General features: G+C 36.4%; 2 protein-coding genes across 2 annotated transcripts in view; one reads left to right on the top strand and one right to left on the bottom strand.

The window, feature by feature from the left end:
* The window catches only part of AVEN (apoptosis and caspase activation inhibitor), a 97,735-nt gene that overhangs the window by 17,499 nt on the left and 58,491 nt on the right, over window positions 1-21,745 (top strand). Inside the window, exon 2 of the mRNA XM_084520009.1 lies at window positions 4,061-4,241. Within this exon, the coding sequence (XP_084376135.1) occupies window positions 4,061-4,241 (181 nt within the window). The remainder of the gene's footprint in view (window positions 1-4,060; window positions 4,242-21,745) is intronic.
* Window positions 1-21,745, bottom strand: part of CHRM5 (cholinergic receptor muscarinic 5) — a 52,844-nt gene that overhangs the window by 26,135 nt on the left and 4,964 nt on the right. The gene's annotated exons all lie outside the window — the stretch shown is intronic.

Below are 21,745 nucleotides of genomic sequence, written 5' to 3'. Positions count from 1 at the left end.
AGACACTCAGGGAGAGAACTGGGAGAAATGCTACAAAATAAGCAAGAAGGAAAAATGTAATGATGTCTGAAAGCTATATAATGGCAAAGGGCAGTTGGCCCAACAAGAGGTGAACTGAGCACGTGTTGTTTCTATGCTCCTCCAAGCCACAGCAGAACATTGTAAGAACCAACAAAGATTAAATGTTTTAAACTTTCCTTAGAAAGTCGATAGAACTGAACAGGAAGAGGGCTCTAAGCAACTCCCGTGGCTTCCTAAAGGTAATACGTACAAAATCTTTTAGAAAGTTTTAGAAAGCCCTAACGGAAGCACTGCCTTTTAACGCGCTGTCAGTTTTTTAAAAGGGCTGTGAGTTCAACAGTTCCTGCTGAGTGTTTGTGTTTAACGTGCTCGGACGGACGGCACTCACACTGAAGGGTGGCTGAGTAATTGGAGCAGGACATAGGAGGTCACTGCTGCACTTCCGCCATTGTGTACTTCAGCCTTGCTCTGATCCCAAACACTTCGGGTTCCAGAGAAGTGCCAAAGGCTGACCCCATGGGAAACGGCCTGTTCAGAATAATGTTTACTTCGTTTTGACACCTTCCTTCCTGAAAGGTGTGCATCAGCGTGTTCTTGCCTGTGAGCAAAGTCAAGCAGAAGGCCTGCTTTCCTGTTTTTTCTTGGTACTGTATCTTCCCCAACCCCACAGGCAAAATTAGTGTATAAAGGAGGGTGTACTAAAATAGCTTTATGCTGTAGTAGAGACTGCAGATTAGGGACCTGTGTGCTGTGCATTTTGCTTTCCTTCAGAAGGAAAGCAGAGTCATGGGCTCTGGTAAATGTTGAAAATACATCCCTGGCAAAAGGGTCCTTCTATCAACACTCAGACAAAACTGTCAGAAGGTTTCCTGGTGTTGTTCAGCTGGGCTTTTGCGTACTGTCCCCACTTTCAAAATGTCAGTGAAATGTGCAAATGTTAATGCATATAATGCTATCTGAAATAGAGGCACAGCAGACAAATATTGTACCTGCTGTGATATCATCGTGCATTGTAGCACTGAGCAATAATGTGTACATGTGATTCAAAACTGTTTAAAGGAATAAGTTTTTCTCCTTATCTGAGTAATACTGTTTTAAAGGTTATATTTGAGTTAGCTTCAAGAATTTGTCTCAGCTTGTATCATTTGTTATTTGAGAATGGGAAATGGGGAAGGTATTTTGTTTCATTGTATAAAGGATAGATGCCTGCTTTGTACTGATTAAGACTCATTTTAAGTAAGGTATGATGATAACAGTAGCGTATAGTCTGGCTGAATAGGCAGATAAGAGGAAAGTAATGAAGGATTATTATTTTTGTGTTTCTGAGGTTGTTACCTCAGAGGTTCTTACCTGGTAGCTGTCTCATGAGACAGTAGAAGCAAATAATTTTCTGAAGATTCACTGATCAGCAATTTCTTTGTATGTTTTTTATAATCTTTAATTATCATGGTGAAAACACATCTTTAAGTTGTGTGAAAGTTGAATATTCAAATGTGATGATTTGCAATTTTATCTTGTAGCAGGACAGTGCATTATGTAAAATTTTCCTTGAAATAGTTATTGGAGATGTAAGGAGTAAGGAGGTTGGTATTTAAAGTTTACTCATTTCAAAAGTAAATCTCAGGAATTAGGCTCCACAGTGCCTGTTAACACTTATGAGAATTTGTGGCTCGTTTCTTAAAGTTCAAGTTAACATTTTACCTGCTAAGAAATGCAATTTACTTGAGGTGTGCTAATTAACATAGCTAATAATAGAATGCAAAAAAAAAAAATAGTCCAGAAGTATTTAGTGCCTAAAAGAAAACATATGAATACATATTCATGTAATGGAATCTTGTTAAAATAAAATGGTGATAATCATGTGTTGATTTTGTTGATGTCTGAAAGGAGAGAATCCTTTAAACAGGTCTATAGTTAGTAATTAAATGTAGTACAATAGTTTTCTCAGGTGATCTGATCTTTTCTTAAAAAGGAAGTAAAACACAATTGTATCATTGCTTTGACTCGTGAATTGTATCACATCCAAGTTATTTGGGGCACTGAATTCCATTAGGTTTTGCTGGATTATAGCAAATCATTCAATTTCTAGGAGGAAAAAAGAAAGAAATGAAAAAAGTTGATTTTTATCTTAATATAAGTGGATTTGGCCTTTGTTCTGTGGAAACTATAGCTCTGGATCAGTCCTCGGTAATGCAGAGTTGTGATTTTATCCCCTTGCTCATGCAACCACCTGTTTGTTCACGACAACTATTTTAGTGTATTTATCTGATGGATAGAAAGAAAAAGATTTTATCTAAAAATTAAACAGAAGCAACTAGAGTGCACACAATATTTTCCCTCTTGTCAGAGGGTTGACGTCTGGGGATGTATTTGTACAATTATGATAGCTTTTAGTCTGTTCCTGTGCTCTTTGATGATTTTCACATTCCTTCATGCTATTCCTAACCAGTGACGCTGTTCCCAAAGTGATGAAAGAAGCTTGCTTTATGAATATAGGTGGATTGTTTTTCTTGAAGTCATTATTCTACTTCTGATTTTGTTACTTGGATATTATGCCAGTTTGTCCAATGTTTATACCAGTATGTGTAAAAAAAAAAAAAAAAAAAAAAGAAAAAAAAAGACACAGTAACTATTTAAGCCTTTGGAGATTTTAGTAATCTTTCTGCACAAGATGTTGTAGCTCTTCACTTACAAGTGCACTATTTAATATAAATAATTGCTCTTCACATTTATTTCAGGATTATGTTTCATTTAAACTATCAAAGCCAAGGTCCTTCTTAAAGCAAGTGTCTGATGGTGAGCTGTAAGCGCATTTTGGTTTATGGATATTTAATGACTTATAGAAAGGTAGCTTGCCCTTAGCATTGTTTTACACTGAGTGGAGATGGCTTTAAGCTTTACAGCAGTGTAGACAAGCTTAAATTTCACTGCCCTGGTCATGGAGAATGCACTTACTATTGGGACAGCAAAATTAGTTAGATTGTATGGCAGAGCACAGTGGTTTGTAAAAAGGAGAGAAGAAGCAAAGGAGAGAAGAGAGTGGAGCTGTCAGTAGGAACGTTTGGGAGCAGGCACGCTGGGAATCTCTTCTTTCTTGACTCCCCTACTCAACCTTTTCAGAGCTTTAGACCTTTGCAGAAGGTATCTCATGCACAGGTTTTCCAGCTGCTCTTTGTTCTCCCCCTGCCGGCTGTGCACTCCTCCCACTGTGAAGCCAGCCCTTCTGTCTGTAAAGTGGTGGTTGTTCCAGCTGAGCTGGCTCTGCGAGAAGAGGGCTTTTGAGGCACAGAGGACTCAAGGGCAGGGAGAGCCTTCCACTGTTAGGTACTTGTGGCAAATGCTTGCTTAGCTCCAATCTGAAGCTGACTATGCTGTGACTTCTTTTAGCCCTAGCATGTTTTGAGCGTTTGGGCTGGTAGTTTGACTGCCAACAGTCTATTTAACTTTTCCACAGGTGTTTCAGTGAAATGGCTTTCAAGAAGGAAATTAATTACTGAATTATTTCAATAATTTTCCAATTAATATTAGTTCAATAGTACTTGAGTTAAGGCCTTGCTTAAAATGGAAATTCTTACAGAGATAACCCTATCCAGGTATTCTGCAGAATTTGTTATGTTGTCTTCATCCAATTTTGCTCTACAAACATCACTTCATTCAATTATCATGTATCACTGCAATACTTGGACAGATGTTGCAGCTGAATTCTTAGTTCTGCTCCCCACACATTGCTTTCGGTGTCACAAAAGGAGCTGTTTGCCATGGGCTTCCAGAATAGGAGGGAAATCTGCGGAACTTGGATCAGTGTCACTGCTTGACCCCTGTACGAAGCTTCGCAGGGTACTTTTAATAATGGCATTGCATATAGTTCAGAAAGATGGTAGCACTAGTTCTAAAATTTTGACTGGGTGGCTACTTATCCAGGCTGATTTGTATTTCTGGGTTTGAATTCTGTGGTTGTTGTTTGTATCAGCAGCTATGTAAATACTGAGATAAATACTGTTGAGTTGTAATGGCTTCACTGTCTGTTAAAATGCTACAGGTAGAAGATGATGATGATGATACTGAATCACGAGAGGAAGAAGAGAGAGAAGTGAAAAGCTACTCAAGAAGAAAAATTTTTTCAAACTGGAGCCGCTATGAGGATGCAGAAAAAGAGGGACAGAACGAATGTGGGGAATCGCAGAGAGGAACAGACTTCAGTGTTTTGCTTAGCTCAGCAGGTAAGCATTTTATACTCTGTACAGATTTTTTAGCTTTACAACTTGAAATATTCTGGCTCTTGTTCCTTAATGATGAAACAGGGCCCTATAATACTGCTTCTGTCTGCCTAAGTCTATTTAGGAGTCTTCAAAGTCTCCATGGGAGTAGCTTTGGGAGCCCATACAGACTCCACTGAGTCATGGTAGCTGGGGAGTAAAACAGGACTGCCGCATATATAGCTTTGTCTTGAAACTATGGGTCTGAATACATGCAGCTACTTTGAGCCTCTTGCTGACGGTGAATTTCTTGCTGATCTGAGTTGTTTGGTTGTTTCCCTGAAAACAAAAAAGGTTGCTGGTATGACTAAACACAACAAAGCAGTCAAGCAGCTGCTTGCTGTTGTTTGTTTTGACAAAGATTTGTAATCAGTGCTGTACAGATGTGTGCATGAATAGCAAGTGTTACTCTCCTTGATAGTAAAGTTCAGTCATTTTCCCATTTTAAAATAAGATGAAATAGAAGAAAAGGGTGGAGGGCAGCCTGTGATGATTTTATATATATATGTGTGTGTGTGTGTGTGTATGTATAAATGAAATATATGTGTATATATAATAGCTGTACATTAATAGTATGGACAGGTGCACAAAGATGCACAGTTACCTAAGATTATTTTAGAAACTCATACTGAGCCGTTATGTTAGAATACTGTTCAGCAAGAAGCTACAGACAGTATTTATTTATTTATTTGGTGCAACTTGGAAGCTCTGAAATCTCTCAGATCTGAATACTCGGATTTTTCAGCCACAGCTTACAGGTATAAGTTAGAAATTATCTGCAGTAAAGAAACATGGACCAGAGCTATCCTGTGTGCCAGAATCAATTTCAGAAGTTCTGTTTTGTGTAAGCATTGCAAAACTTGGCCTAAATTGCTGATTTTAAGCATATGATTAAACATCTAAATGTAAACATCTCTGAATGGCATGTTGAATGGTAAACAGAATTGTAGTTAAGATGTCTGGTATGGACATCAGAGTTGGATAGATAGCCTGGAGAGCAAAATAGATATCGCAACTCAAAACTTTTTAAATCTAGAGACCTAACCTGAGCTTCATAGTTGCGTGTTGCCATTTTTCTGCCTTGTTTTTTCCCCAAGTGAATTTAAATATTTTTAACTTAATATGTAGCCTTCAAAATGCCTTTAAAATGCTCTGATAAATAGTACTTTTGAACTGAAGATATAAGGAAGTACTATTTATTTCTACTAACTTGTATTTCTAGTAAGTTATAGTCCAATACATTTATTTGACTCCGTAGATTGTCTTGACGTCTAATTGGAAATCTTGTTAGTAGTCTTATTAGGTGTTAATTCTACATATTCCATTCAAAGTGTGCTTTACCTTGCTTTAGCCAAACTTTTTTTAGGGTCTGTTGTGATAGCTCTTGACATTAAAATAAATTGATAGGAGCCAGCAAGGAAACAAAGTACTTGTTTTAAGAGAGGAGGAAATAGTACCCTCGAAACAATAATACAGATTTCGTGGATTCATGTGAAAAAGCAGTGCGTGTCAGGGGGTGAGGATCATATTTACGTCTGCTCTGCTTGTTTATACATTTTATTATTTAAAAAACAAACAAACAAACAAACAAAAACAAAAAACAGGTTTGATTAAAGAATTTTGGAAGTAACATAGGATAATGACCTAATGAGTATGATTGCTTTATTGTCACAGTGTCCTTATTATCCAATGGTATGTGTGTTGCTGAAAACTACAGTTTCAGCAAGTTTCAGTTATTTAAAAATGCTGTGTTTTACAGAACAGGAAAGATTTGTATGTAGACAATTAGACTCAGAAAAAACAAGGGCATTATGTTGCTGGTTTGTATCTGTTTAAAAGCCCGAGTTGAATTTCTGAGTGCTAACCATCCCCTTAGCTGAGGTAGTGATCTTAGCATTTTGTTTTGTCTGTCTGATCTTACTTCTTGTATTTTTTTTTTTCTGATTTTTCATTATTTTGTTGCTTGTAATGCAAACTGTATATGTCAGAATTTTCACTTGATATGATAAGTTTTAAATTATACTGATTGATAAATATGTGTTTGTTGTGTTCTTTGTAAGGTTAGGTATTCACTTACTGAATTAGTGAATTAGTAAGTGTGAAGTTTTATCTCCTGAGTAAAACCAAGACTTCTTCATTCTTTGAAAGTTTCTTTTTCGTTCTTTGAAAAATGTTAGGATGGCATTAAAAGCTGTGCAACATTCAAAAATAAAATAATTTTTATGCTCTGATGTGCACAGTTTTAATTGCTGGTGTGTCTGTCTTTTGGTAAAGATTTATGTTGATATCTACACTTTGCAAAACTAATTTTTTGCTTTATTTTTTCTAGTGGTTTTGATGGTTGTATTAGTCTAGATGCATTTTAAAAATGTTTTAATCCTCATATTGCAGTGTGAAGTGAGATCTTTTCTAATGTCTGTTACCATACGTACATCTTGAAGAAAAAATGATTGTGACATAAATGTGTTAACTGGAAGAATATGAAGGCAAAGCAGCAGAAATTGTTATAGAAAACATTTGCATAAGTAGTTATGAAGAGAACAATACATTGCATGTTCTTATGTGCTTTTGAATAGGAGTGTGAGTTCAAAAAATGGTTACTGATACTTGTTTATTCCTACTGTCTGAATGAGAATGGTTTCAGTTAATCTTTCAAATGAAATGTCATGTAATTTTAGTCTGGTATGAATTGTGTGAGTCCTTAGCAGAGAAAGTCTTAGGTTTTATTTGCATTATTATACTTGTGTTCAGATAATATCTGGGAAGGGAGCAGATCATGAATGTGGAAAATTCATTTTAAAACAGTCTCCCCTTAGAATTATGAATGTAGTTTTTACTTGCTAGTTAAAATGAGCTAGTGTAGGCTGTGAAGGTACGTAACATGAAGATATTGGTAGATGAAGAAGGCTAGGCTTCACTGAATCAGGAGGAGAAAGTTGTACTGTTCTAAAATGAACACTTGTGGAAAAGAACATGAACCAGCGTTTTAAGACATTTTGTGATCAACTCGGTGTCATTCACAGTATGTCTAAATTGCCAGATCTGTGTGGTGTTCTTTATAAAAATCATGTTGAATAATACATTTATTTTTTATTTTTTCATTGTAACAGAGTGAATACTGCATAGTTGTGGTCTTTTGTTTGTTTGTTTGGCTTGGTTTTAAATCATAACTGGGTGACTTGCCCAATATACCTTGTGTGTGTATGTTCAAAGATGTTAAGCTCGGAGTGCAATTCCACTCCAGTTCTTACACGTCCAATATCCTACAGATCACTTCTCATCATTTTTAGATACCAATAAAATGAGCTGATATCAGGAGGTGGGTTATTTAACCATTTTGATTTGTTTGCAGTATCTGGTGTAGCAATTCAAAGAAAATTGTGAAACAAATTAACAGATCGACTTGGTTCTTAGAATTATTCATAGTTGTTATTGACAGAAGGATAGGGCAGCATTAGAACTTCTGACTGCTTGATATTGTATTTCTTCTATAATAGTGAATGCTGGGATGTCAGTTTTTGCTTTTTTTTTTTTTGTTTTTTTTTTGTTTTTGTTTTTTTTTTGTTTTTGTTTTTGTTTCTCCAGTCCTTTGTTAATTAAAAGGACAGCTGACAAAAAAAAATACACAGAGTTAGGAAGGTGGCATGAATTACCGTGTTACATGCTTAGATCTTTACAGTAATGCAATAAAAGGTAGATCTCTTTTCAGTTAGGAAATGAAAGATTGTCTTCCTTACTTATGGAGTTTAGTAAGATTTTCTAAATAGTACTATTTCTCTGTGGTTATCTATTTTTTAATAGACTTATGTCTTCTATTAATTTAAATACCACACATCTTCCCCTTTGCTAATACAAAGATATTTCTATTGTATGTAACTTAAAATATGACTGCAGCTGGTTATGGCAGAGCTGTAAAATATTTAGTTTATTATTAGGAATGTCTTCAGCCTAGTGTAGACTTAACAGTTTTGCATGTTAGTTAATTCAAATGGACTGTAAAACCGCATGGTTATATAGCAGGATTTTTTCTTCTAAAAGTTATCTTTCAAGTCACATTTGTAGCCACTGGATTTATTTATCTATTTATTTTCTTGTGGAAGCCTTGTGGGCTCTTGTTCTTATGATACATGGTTTCTTTGGCTTGGAATGGAATCATGTTTACTTGTAGTGGTCTAAGAAGAAGCTTGCATCTCTGCTTTATTTGTAACTTTGACTTCTGTTAGGATATTGCTGTTTAGCATTCTGAAGTTGCACCGTGGATCCAATTCAATTGCACCAAGCAGTTAGGGGATTACTGGAGAGGGAATGGAATTAAAGTGCCATTTTTCATGAATGCAAAAGCTTAGCAGGGTCTTGCACCAGTACACAACTACATAATTACTGTAGCCGGTTAAGAATTCTTTGGCACACACACTGACTAAAAACCTGTTCTCCTACAGAACATTTAGGTTCCACAGTATTGAAAGCAGGGACTTATAGAGATTGTTGGTCTTTAATACACAACTTAGATTTATTCAGAGAAAATGTCTTGTTAATTGAACAAGATAGTTTGGATGTACACAGTGATGGTGACAGAATTAGTGCTAGTAGACAGACTTAAATGAAGGAAATCCTGATATCCAAGGAGTTAAAATTCAAAGCTTGATATTTCGTTAATAATTTTATAAGCATGCTTCTGTGTGGAATTCTCTAGTTTAAATAAAGAAAAAATGGCAGCAAAATGAGAACACAAATACTGTGTGATATGGATGTCATGTTGATAATTAGCAGGATTGGAACTTTTAAAATCTATTATGTGAACATTCCAGATGCTTGAATTAAGTAACTGTGAGCTGTAGATTGTTATACTGTATTTTTATCAGAAGTGGAGGAAGATGGGAGATTTTTTTCAGAAGGGGGATCATTCTGTGGTTGCAGATATTTGCCAAGTATGATAATCTTTGGGGGATTTTGTTTTACTTTTAAAAATAATTTTTAAACCACACACTTTTTTCCCGTTTTTGCTTATTCTTCCAGTTTGTCCCTGCCTCAGGCCAGTCCCCAGTGCAGCACTGATTCTGTTCAAGTGTTTAGGCTCAAGTAGTCCCAGACCATCTCTGTCTGCAGCTTGTGCCTGTGCCTTCAGTCTTTGCCCACCTACTAATTCTTCTCACTCTCACTTAATTCTGTTTATTTTTCTTATTGTCTTTGTTTCTGATTCCAGGTGGTGGATCTTTTCTCAGTCTTTTGTTGTGAGCCAGTTTCCTTCTACACATGTTCACTAAATTGCAGCTCTGTCAAAAATACTCCATCCCTCATTCTGCCCAGTCCTAGTGATCCCCAGACCTGAGTTCTCTATGGGACTCATCATTTGCTTTCATTTTTCTCTCATCCACCACCACACCTTCATATGTTCCTCGTAGTTTCTTTCCGTGCTAATCAAATCCCAGTTTATTCTTTCCATTTCTAGTGTCTGCTTAAAGCTGTATTCTCTGCCTTCACTCCAGACATTCTGACAGAATACCCTAAATCCTATTCAGTTACCCAATAATGTGAAGTTACAGACCACTGCATTCAACTGTGATAGAGATGATGGGGTGGAAGTGTGTGGGCTGACACTTCTTGTTTGGTGCTGCACCAAATGCCTGTTAAATGCAGACTTCTCTTAGTGGGAGAATTTTGCTCTTTCCCCTATAACCAGAGGTTAGAGGAAACCCAGTTCATTTGCCTTGCACACTGGGATGATGTACAGAAGGTCACTGAAGATGGACTGTTTGGCAACTAGGTGTTGAGCTCCAGCAGATTTTGCCACTTTGTATGTACAAACTGAAATCTAGAAACTTGTAGCTTGACCTGATCAGGTCTCATTTTTCACAGAATGAGCAAATTGTACATCCCTAATACAAAAAGATTGTCCAGCATAATTTCAAGGTGCTGACTCGAGCCAGAAGAACACCTACAATTTTTCAAAGGAAGACCTTACAAGGGCTTTTTTTTTTTTTTACCCCAGTTTTTTTCATGGCAGAAAACTGTTCCAGACATTCTCTTCTTCTTCTTTTTAAGTGGTGGTGAGAAGAGAGGAAAAACTACCTGCAGCAGACCATTGGCATGGAAAATCTCATACTGAATAGTAGGAAAGCAACTGAAAATGGTCTTAAGCAAGAATTAACAAAGCCAGGTGGCTTTGATAACATCTGATGTCATTAGCCACGCAGAGCTACTCTGTTGGGGCTTACACTACTTTTATGTGGAGTAGAATGATGCTTTAGTTCATGAGTCTTTTTTAGTGTTTTCTCTCTTTCTGTATAAATTAACACTGTGTATAGCAAAGAAAACATTTCTATATTGCTTTTGATGCCTAGCTGAAGTAAACTGCAAGTCCATTGTGAAGCCTTCAGGGAATGTCTTGAATCAATTTAGGAAAAATGCTGTTGAAGCGTAAAGAACAAGAGAAGTGGAAGTGATAGGATAACCTTACTTTGCTAGAAGAATCTTGCTATGTTTGAAGAGCTGTCCTCATTTTTTAACTGATGAGGGTTAAGTGCCCCAAAATAGGTTTAAGTCATTCGTTAGTTTTTATGGTGGTTCATGGATGTGTTAGGTTTAAAAATAAGATCCTAAAATCGCATTACAGAGACTTGCTTACTTTTCTTTAAAGAATGGTAGACATTATCAGTTATTACCAAAAGCTGCCAATATGCATGCCTCAATAATAATGTGCTGAGTTGCAGAGTTGCAAGATGCAATGATTATCTAGATGAAAAAAAATAAATTTTGGACATGAATTCTACACCCCCCCCCCTTTATTTTTTTTTGTAACTTTAAGGGTAGGAGGGCAAATGCTGTATAGTTCAGACAAAACTGGCAGAATGTTTTTGATATTGTACAAATAAATATAATTTCAGAAGGTACTTAGCACTTGAATACTGTAAGAGATGGGGAATAGAACTTATGAGCAGTTACTGGAGCACAGTAGAAATTATAGGAAGTAAGTATAGGAATTCCAAATTTGCAGTTACTTCACATTCCCTAAAATACTGTTCTGTCTTTGTAAGCTCTTGGTTTTGGGCCTCTCTGTTTGATTTTGATAAGTCTATTGCAGTATATTCTTGCATATTTGTCATCACTGAGCTGAACAGATAAGTTCATGGAACAAAGCTTGTCTTAAAAATAGGTTTCCATGCAACTTTTCTATCCTAGATATATATGGACTAATTTGGAAAAAAAGTAGTGTATAGAGTAAATTAGTTTTCTTATTTTCTGTGCTAATTCTGCTCAGACAAAAAGAATAGAAATAGCAAGGCATGGTTCTGATGCTAAAAAGGAATCCTTTCAGTTTTAAAGTTCGAGAAAATAGTTGCAAATCAGTTCTCTTTACAGAACTGCCTTACTCATTGTTGGTTTGTATTATTGTTGTATATGTCAGGGCTCCCGTTTTCTGTTGGTATTTGATTGCCAAGTTGTACTATTTTTTGTTTTGTGTTTGTGCTCTGTGAAATTATTTGTGTCCATGTATCTTCATATAGCTTTCTTTCCTGCAAGCATTCCATTTTTTTCCACTGTTTTTTACTTGAGCAGTTTCACTCGTTGATCATCAGATCTTCATCAGGAAGAATTAAATGGGAAATTTCTGATATTTTGTACAAGTGTTCTAAGTGAATAAATGTTTGTTGTTTTTTGTAGGACTTTGGCAGAACAAGAATTACAACTTGCTCTAACTTTCTTTTAGAAATATATTTGCTATTGATGTAATGCTTGGAGATTAAAAGAGAATAGACTTCCCTTGCCCCCAGTTCTTCTGCCAATGAAGCAGACAGAGATAGGCAATAGATGCATCAGTGTACAGAGATTTAGACATTTCCTAATAATGAAGAAGAGATTTTTAGAAAAGGTACAAACATCCTTGTTCTGTATGTCGCTATGCTCATAGCCCTCCTATGGGATATAACAGAACAAATGCACAAAATCCTGCAACTGCTGCATAGGCCTGTTATCAGATTGCATCTCTATTTCTTATGCAACTGAGATATGCAACTGATATAGGGAACAATTGTTGTTAATCAGCTCTGAGAACATTGTCTCTGTGCTAAAAATAATGAAAAGTTATTTAAAATTACTTTTTGTATGTCTTTATGACCACATGTGGAACAGTTGTATTTAGCTAGTGTATCATATTTGCTCTAAAATGTAATAGATCCAAACTTCAGGTCCTTGTTATTCACCAGGTGGCATGAGCTCTGTGTAGAGCACAAAGGTATTGTTCAATTATTATTTATCAACATTTTTAAGGTAGTACCAGGTGACTGATCTTGACAGAAAGCTTCACTGATGCAGTTAAGGACTGGTAGTAGGACACTTGACACTAGTGTATGTACTCCTGACATAAACGGTTATAGGCACGTGCATCCTCCTCATGTTGTTTTCTTTTGCTCCCTTACTCCATAAACATTTCCAGAACTTCCCTGATGTGCTTTCTTCTCCTGTTTGGTGTCCCATTCCAGCACGTCAGAACTTTCCTTTCCTTTTTGGTGTTCATGTCATAGATACAGATTCACATCTTTGGACACTCTTTATGCAGTGATCTTCTACCTGCAAAGCTTTTAGTTGTGACAGCTGTGCCCTGAGCAGCCTACAGCTTTGGCCTTGTTGTTAAGCCTGAGAGGTACTGCTATTTTATGTACCTGTAAAGAGGCAGGAATATGAAATTGAGAAAAACGCAACCCCCACCTCTCTGCCCTTGCCAAAATAGCTTTCCCAACCAGAAGAAAAGCCCTCCGTGATAAAGATTTCCAGTAAAATCATAGGACTTGGCATCAGTGAAAGCTGGTTATCCATCTGCTCAGCGCTTCTTCTCGAACTGTTCCTAACATTACAGAAATTCATTTTTTGTTCTAATCAGACAAGCTGTCCCTTTTTTTTTTTGTCTGAACTAAAAATAGGAAGTGCCAGATTTTAAGTATTAATTACATTTTCCCGATAAAAGTATTCTCTTGTAATGGATAATCTGTCCTTACGCATATATGTTTTCATATCTGCACTCCCCCACCCAGCTGTGTGTGTGTATATATATCTATATGTATATATGTAAAACCAGAGCTATATAATTGACATATAATTCTATGTCTTGAGTACATGGAAATGTAGAATAACTGTTTTTGTTTCAATATTCTGATATCTCAGAACTATTTGGGTGTACATTATTTTCTGTGATAGTACTGCAAAACTAATAGTAAGCGATAGAAGAAAAACTGAAAAGTATCAATGTTTTGGAGATTTTCTTGGTATGCTTTATGATTTAGAATTGAATTAGAGTAATATTGACAGATTAAAGGGGGTAAATTTTGTTCCCATTAAAATCAACATAGCAAGCTTTTTCTCATTCTTCTAATTTTTCATGCTTTGATTGCACTCACTTATTTCTTCAGATCCATATTTCTGGATTTTAAAAATTTTCTAATCAACATCCTTCTTAAATATTTTGCCTTAATCTTTTGCTGCTACTATATATTGACAATATTTGCAATTAATTGAATTTATATATGTTTTGCTTATGAAATCACAAATCAGTATGTTTAAATGTGTGACAGTGTATCTCTATTTCTGTCTTGCTGTTTTCGTGTCCACTACTTGAAACTGGAGGCTTTACAGTGTGATCGAAACGTCTATGCAGACAATTCACTGTGTCTCTTGTTTAATCTTGTCTTTTCTTTTTGTGATACCCCTAAAACCCAGTCTGTCCTGACTAGGGGCTTCATGTTGCTTGTTATGGTTTCTGTAGCATGATCATCTCCGACTTTTCTTGCCAGTGAAATTTGCTAACAAAAAACCTCATTACTCCGACTCTCAGAGAGTATGTTTAGTATTCCTGTCTTAATTTTTCAAAATTCAGTAAATTATTGCCACTACATTCCAGTTCTCCTTCTCTTACTTTTACTTATATTTACTTTCTGCCTTCCCTCCTTCCTTTGAAATTTCCTTTTACTCCATCAACTTTGTGATTTTCTGTGTTGCCATGTAGTACTTTCAATTTTTTTCATCTCTTCCATGTTCCTATTTACATTTCTGATTCTGAATTAGACTGTAAATTTTTTAAAGCAGGGACTTCCTTTTGCTTGCCTGTAAAGTATTGGTTCTTTTCCAATAATGGCATTAGTAGATAGTAGATACGCTATCTGATATGGTAGTGATAGTAGTAGGTAGTCATGGTAATATTAAAAGATGTTGATTGACTTGGAGAAGCTGTGTTTGTTTTAATTTTAATACTTGATCCACTTTTGTTTAATCTCTGTGCAAGCTACATTAGGGAAATGACATTCTATTTTTATGGTAAAGAGTATCAGGCAGATACTTAATTGCAGGAGCCAGACTTCATTTACTGTTCTGTTTCTCATACGGATAATTTTTTCCTAATATCAATTTCTGAAGAAACAAACTGGGATAGGAGTGTTTCCTTGTTCATTGATGAATGCTCAGAAGCAGTGCTGTGTGATCCAACTGTGCATGAACCAGCATCAGAGGAGACTGGCAGACCTGTTGTGCCAGCAGGGTGCTCAGGAATGTGTTTTTACGGGGAGCAGTGCTGTTTGTAAGCACTGGCTTTGGAATGGAAGGCAGGCTGGGAACTGCGCAGTACTCTAAGGGGCACTGACTGCCTATTCCTTTCTCTGTCCCAGCTCTTCCTGTACTTCTTATCCTGTTTGTGGTCCCGATATTCCTCACATTTGCTGCCAATGTCTTGGCCTCTCCTGGCCCGTTTCATCTGCTTTTGAGTCTTCCTCAATCAGACCTATTCATTTAGCTCTGGTTCTTTCCAGTTTTCTCATCCTGTTGCTCAAGAGCTCATAGTTCCTACATCCAACTTCATACACGCTTTTTCTTGATTTCCTACCTCCCTCACCCACCACATATTTTTATGCTTGTCCAAATCACATTTTGTGTTCTCTTGTCTATTGTTCACTCTCAGTATTCATGAGAGTGATGTCTCTGGCTGTTGTATTGGAAGGTAGGTAGCTCCACAGAGCACATAAAAGATCTGGTTTTGTGTGTGTGTGTTAGTTTCTTTTTATCTTTGCCTTAAAAGGATTACTTTTTGTCCAGGTTTAGGTAAATTTCTTAAAAGAATGCTAAAGGCATATTGAGCCTTGTGCCTTTGTTTCAAAATGAGAGTTATATTAACTGCATGCTGTTACCCTCAAGGGAACTCTTTTGTCCTGTTATTCTTCCTTGCATGTTGTTCTCTCTGCATGTGTAAAATTGTGAACTAGAATCTCATTTAATAAATAGCATATCTGAGGGACAGAATAAGGTGTAGGGAGGAACTATGTTTTCTTTAGTTCTGACTCATTTTCAACCTTTACTGGATTGTGAATCAGATGACCTTCCTTTGACAGTACACACTCATCATCCCATTTTATAAAGCGTGGTATTTCTGAATCTGCTACAGATAATTTGGATTGTGATACTGATCATACCTTCTCTCTTTCTTTTTAAGATCTTGATTGAAAACAGGCTGTGATAATGTGGTATTTTCTCCTTGAGTATGTGCATGTGTTTCGATGTGCAGAAAATATGTAACTGAAAATCTAGCTACAAAACATAACTGGCCAAAGTGGAAAAACTAATTCAAGATGGGGTGCTTTAGTAGGCTGATACCATTGTAATGATTTTTGTGTCATAAAAATTTTGTGTCATAAGAGCTAGAGGCCATAATTACAGATATTTATAGCAAAGAAATTTTCTGCAAGGGAAATGCTGGCAGAGTGGAGATACCAGAAGGCTAAGTGTTATAAATTGACAGGTAATAGGAGGTAAATTAGGTTAGATGTTTCTGAGTAAATGAAGTGCTAGGGGGTGCAAGAGTAATAGTCTTGGAGAGAAAGTCTCTCTACTCTTTATAATCTTTCTGGAAAAGACGCTCAGTTGGCAATGTTCATTGACATCTTTCTGATGTCTGAGGGAGTGTACCAAAGTATTTATGATAGAGAACAGCGCTTCCACCCTGACTCCTTTACCAGTGGAGTCTTCTTAGAGCCATTGTTACTATTTTTTTCTCTGGGTGTACCTTATCTTAATGAAATTGTTAGAAGATAGAGTTCAACAAGAGAAACTACAAATGTTGATTGGTTTTTATACCATGGAATTTGTTTTAGGCTAACCCGTTTCTTGACTGAAATCCTCTGACACAAAAAAAGCGTGGCTCTATCAAAGGCAGAAATTATGCGTTACTGAAGAAGCAAAAAGCCTTCAGAGCCTAGAGATGTCATTTTGTCCTTTATTCATTACACAGGTTTCCCACATAATACTATCGTTTAGTTTGGGCAATAAGTCATCTACCAACCTAAAAAAATAAATCTAAAATGCAGATAGGATTTGAGAAAAACATTAAAGTCTGGGACCTTTAGCATTATCTATTGTCACAGGTGTCTGCATGTTACATCAGGGATTCTTAACTGGGTCTGTCTTCAGGAAAACTAACAAGCCCAGCTCCTAGTTGTACACAGGGAGCAATTGTAGGTGCTCATTAATTGTTCCAGAAGTGTCTCAAGCCTGGAACAATCATTCTCTCTCTTCTGGCTTGGATGTGGTTACTTTTTGTAGACTTTCCTTTTACCTTCTCATATCGAAAAGCATGCTTTTCCTTTCAGGAAAAACAAGAACAATAAATTGCTGCACCTTTCAGGTACCCTTCTAAGGATTACATTACCCTTTAAGACAAAATTTGAAAAAGGAATTGTATACAGGCAGTACTAGTGGGTTTGTTGATCAGTGTTCAAAAGGGGTAAGGTATCATGGGCACAGCAGTGAGAGTGCAAGGTGCTTGTGTGTTCCCTTTCCTGTCACTTCAGATGGGAGTAGGTGGAATAAAATAACTTTTGTGAGGGTGAAGAAACTGTTTTACCCCGAGTAACAAAATAATTCTTGCTTACCCCAAAATGATCTGGCTAATGCTGCATCCATCCCTGCTTTAAAAAAAATGAACTTATATTGGCTTCCCCTGCTCCCATGCATTAAATACTGGAGGAAAAATATTTGTATCTGTAAAATGATGGTTTTCATCTCTAAGTAATTGTATGTGTGATTATTAATTGCTTTAGTTGGCATGTCAGTCACTACTAAAAGATTAATTCTGATGAAGGTTGCTATAGTGTATTTTGGATTTTTTCATCCTTCTGTGCTTTTTTTTGAAGGAGCCTAATAGACCTCTGTTTTGTCTGTTGCATGTCTCAGCTCCTCTCTTGCTTTTATTGAGTATTTATTTTTCTTCTCTTTGTTATGCAGCTGTGGAGTTCTTATCAATAAGAACGTAATGAATTTGAAATTGTGTTGTATTACATTGCTTCTGACCTCAATAATAAATTATGATCACCTCTTCTCTTTTGAACAAATCGGTTTGAAACACACTTCAGTGATATTATGGATTTGGCCCATCACCAGATATGGATTTAGTTGCCTGAATTGACTGCATGAATGGTGCAAAAGAGTTGGCAAGAACATAAAATTGAACAGCTGCTGAGAAGGGAAAGATCTTGAGGAATCAGGGAAATAATAGGATTGGTAGTACTAAGGGAAGGAGCAAGCACTCTTTTGGTGGTAGCGTGCATGTGTATTAGATTAAATTAGATTGGACTGTGGAACCTCAATATTAGTATTAAATATGTAGAGGAACAGAAATCCAGACACCTTCTGATTTATCTTAATAGAAATTTACAGTTAGAATATTGACAGCAAGTACATTTTAATGTAAATAAAAGACTACCGTACCCTGCTTTGAAATTTCTGTTGCTACTTCACATGCTTGTCTGCCCCTTCTTTTACCCTTTTTTCTGTTGCTCATTCCATAATACGTGTTCACTTACTCTTGATTTTATGTATTTTCTTTCTATCCCACAAACAACTTTATTTCTGAGTTGTATTTGAATATGAAAAAAGAGGGGGAGGGAGAGGAAGAAAAGGAGGAGTAGAAATCTCCGAGAACACTCTAGTCACTTAGAGGAAAATTGCCTACGAGTATGAGATGACTAAATTAACTTGTAGAAATGTAATCTGAAAGCATCAGATCTCGTACCTGTAACTTACAAGCACACTTTAGCTTGTCAAAGAAAATTGATCTTCATAAATATCTCTGTGTAAAGTAACATTTAACTAGAGACAAAGCATTTTAAAGTTTTCGAAGTGTTTGATTTGGTCATGTTATCTTTTTTATTAAAAAAAGAAATGTGAGTATTTGTGTTTTAGCGCTGCACTTCAAAATAGTTCATTTGAACTTTAACGCTTTTCTTGTGACTGTTCATTTACTGGTAGTGGAGTCCTATAATAATTATTTTTTCAAACCTTTATTGCCTTTTTTGAAAAGACTGTTCCACTTTAAATAATTTTAATATAGTACCATTTTCTCCCGCTACAGTGATTATAAGAAACTGCGATAGTGAACAGAGGAACTCCTTTGGGAAGTAAAATTGGAGTATGAATTAAAGACCTGTGTTTACAGACTTGGTTGGTAGAGGGAAAGAGTATTTATAGTCTAAATCTTACCATGAGCAAAAGACAGTGGAGGACATTTATTGATTTTAAGAAAGCTGCAGAGAGATGTAAAAATGTTTACCTCACAGTTGCAAATGTTTTAGGTGGGTGACAGATGCTGTAGATGATATTTTTTCAAAGTATCTAGCATAAAATAATCTAAGCTATATTCCTGAAGTCTGTCAATCTCCCAGACTGGTTGTAAATTGTAAATACCTCATTCAAAAAAAGCCTAGTGAAATAAGTTTGTTCTGTTACAAAAATAACCCACTGAACAAGCGATACTATATGATTAAACAGCTGCTGTAATGCCTTTTTAAAAACTGTTACTAAGGCATTGAACAACTACTGCTGAAAATGTAATTTTGTGTGAATAGAATTCATTTAATCATGAAAGGGAAAGCACAGGAGATTAATCCAGGGAGAATAGGACATGGACAAGATATATTTTGGTGACAGTGATAGTGTACACCTACGATATCAGTCAGGAAGAGATGACGTCCACATAATGTATTAGGGATGATTTATATAATTTACATTACAATAGGTAGATGAATTCTTGAACAGCCTATTAAGGAGAGTATGTATAGGTGTTTAAGAAAGTGGCTTTTTCTAGAGTCTGTTTTTCACTGAGTTCTGACAGCCTGGCACTGCTAAACTTAGAAACAGTTCCATTTCTTCCTCTTCTCTCCTTGCAGCACATTTTAAAACATGTATACTTTTAATTGTTTGGTTACAATATTTGTCATTATTTGCTTTTAGGCATGAGACAAAAATACTACGGACAAATACCTTTCAATTATATTTGCTTCGTTACTAACTTGCAAAATGTGAGAAATAGCAAACATTATTAAAAAAAATTAAGTAGTGTTTGGGATAAATCTGAAAAAAAAAAAAAAAAAGAAAAAGTGAAATTTCACTAAAAGTGAAATGTCCTGCTGTTTCTTTCCCTAGCTCAAATCTCTCATTGTTTTTGGTATTACCTGAAGAACAATGGATCAGGTTCTCTCTAGTCAGGCTAACTAACCCCAACATATCCAATAAAATTCATAGGTTACAAAGCCAAGGGAACCATTTTTGACCAGGTGAACTTTTCTGGATTACGTGAGCAATCATAAACAAAGTTATAAACAAACTTAGTTGGATTAGGGCACGTCTCTTAGTACAGCTACTGTCAATAACAACTGTCAGTCTTAATTTAAGCAATTTCAGTGATGGAGGATCCCCAGAACTCCTGGAAGGTTGTCTCGTTGGGCTCTCGGACTGATCCGAGGTGCACTGCTACCCTCACTGTTAGAAGGCGGTTCCACTCTAAGTCTCTACACCCTGAGGACTGCGGAGAGTTGCAGAACAAACACACACAAATGATGGATGAAATTCATTGCAGATGAAGATTAAGTGATGCACATGGTGTGGGTGGGGGATAGTCCCCTATCACATGCAAAGACTTCTGACATGCAAAGACTTCTGAAGTGGTTGTTACTACTCAACAGTTGAAAGGAAATCAGAAAACACATGATGACAGTATGTAAATCAGTGATGCAGCTTTATCACATATTCCTTTTTCAGTTTGGATCCCAGATGCTCCCTAAGGAGAAATGCAAAACACAGAGAAGGGTGGTAGGGTGTCTAGCAGCATGGAAGGGCTTTCATACAAAGCATGACTGAGGATGTTATGATTAGAATAGAGGTCTTCAGTCTTGAAAACAGATGACTGAGAATGGTTTGGAGTAGCTGTATAGGAGGGAGTATTGAATGAACCTGACTGTCAGCAAATTCAAAACAGAGAAAGAAGGAATTTTTTTTTGTAACTTGTACTTAAGCTATGGAAGTTTGTCACAGGATCTTCTGGAAGCTTACATTTTGTGCAAGTTCAAAAACCAACTGGAAAAAATCCTTTGAAGGCTATCTTATTTATAAGATATCATCTCTGACTCAAGAAATCCCTGAACCACAAATAGAGGCTGGTGGAATATTTCTGAGGAAGTGTCACTGTCTGTGTGCCCTGTTTTTAGTCTTTGCTAGACTTGCACTGTTTGGCAATATTTTAGGCTATATAGAATGTCTGATTTCATCTGGTATGACCTTTGTCATGAGATTTGTTTCTTTATTCCCTGTTTGTAATCTGATGAATCAATAATATATATATAGTTTGAGATGCTGTTGGCCCAGAAAATGTTGGAAGGTGTTGCAGTCATGTAATGGATTCACTTTTCTGTATTTTTTTTCTATTTTCAATTGTATTTTGCAAGCTTGCTGGCTTTACCATTATTTAATATGTAAGTATGTAGTAGGGGGGAAGCAAGTTGTAAAGCTTATTGCATCAACGCTGCTATATATATAAATCTGTATTTGTAATGTCTCATAACTGCAGGAATTTGAGGAAGGTCAAACAATATCTTTCTTGAATACTGAAAAAATGCTATCAGATGGAATGAGTTAGGTCAATATAGGCCCATGTGTTTGACGTCAATTCTGGGCAAAAAAAAAGAATGGAAAACTGATACTGGATTTGATTACTTAAAATTTATAGTGTAGAAGCCTTGCTAGTTGGTCAAGGACCCAACATCATCACAAGAGGGAAGTGGAGACTGCCGGGTTGCAGGTCCTGAGTTACCAGGAGCACACAGTCGCATCTGCTGTAACAAAGGTTCCTTCCGCACAGATACTGCTGTGCCCTATCAGGTCCCTGCACAAAGCACTTTGCATCTGCAGCAAAGGTATGTAAACCCTCCTACTTATGTCAGAGTTCGTATCAATGGAGGACTGAACTCTTGTTGCATTCTCTCTTGTGACTATAAACTGTTTTTGCCTGACCTGTCTCAGCAAAACAGACCACAAAAAGGTAGGAATGTAACTAATACTGGTCAGTTTGTGGAAGATGTCTCTTTACATTTGGTCAAATTCTTTCAGCTAGTTACAGGTTTGATTGACAAAGGTACTGCATAATTATGGTAGGCATATGGCTC

The sequence above is a fragment of the Aythya ferina genome (assembly GCF_964211825.1).
Source record: "Aythya ferina genome assembly, chromosome: 5".
NCBI lineage: Eukaryota > Metazoa > Chordata > Aves > Anseriformes > Anatidae > Aythya > Aythya ferina.
Note: the sequence above shows the minus strand (reverse complement) of the source record. Positions and strands in the feature narration are given on the sequence as shown.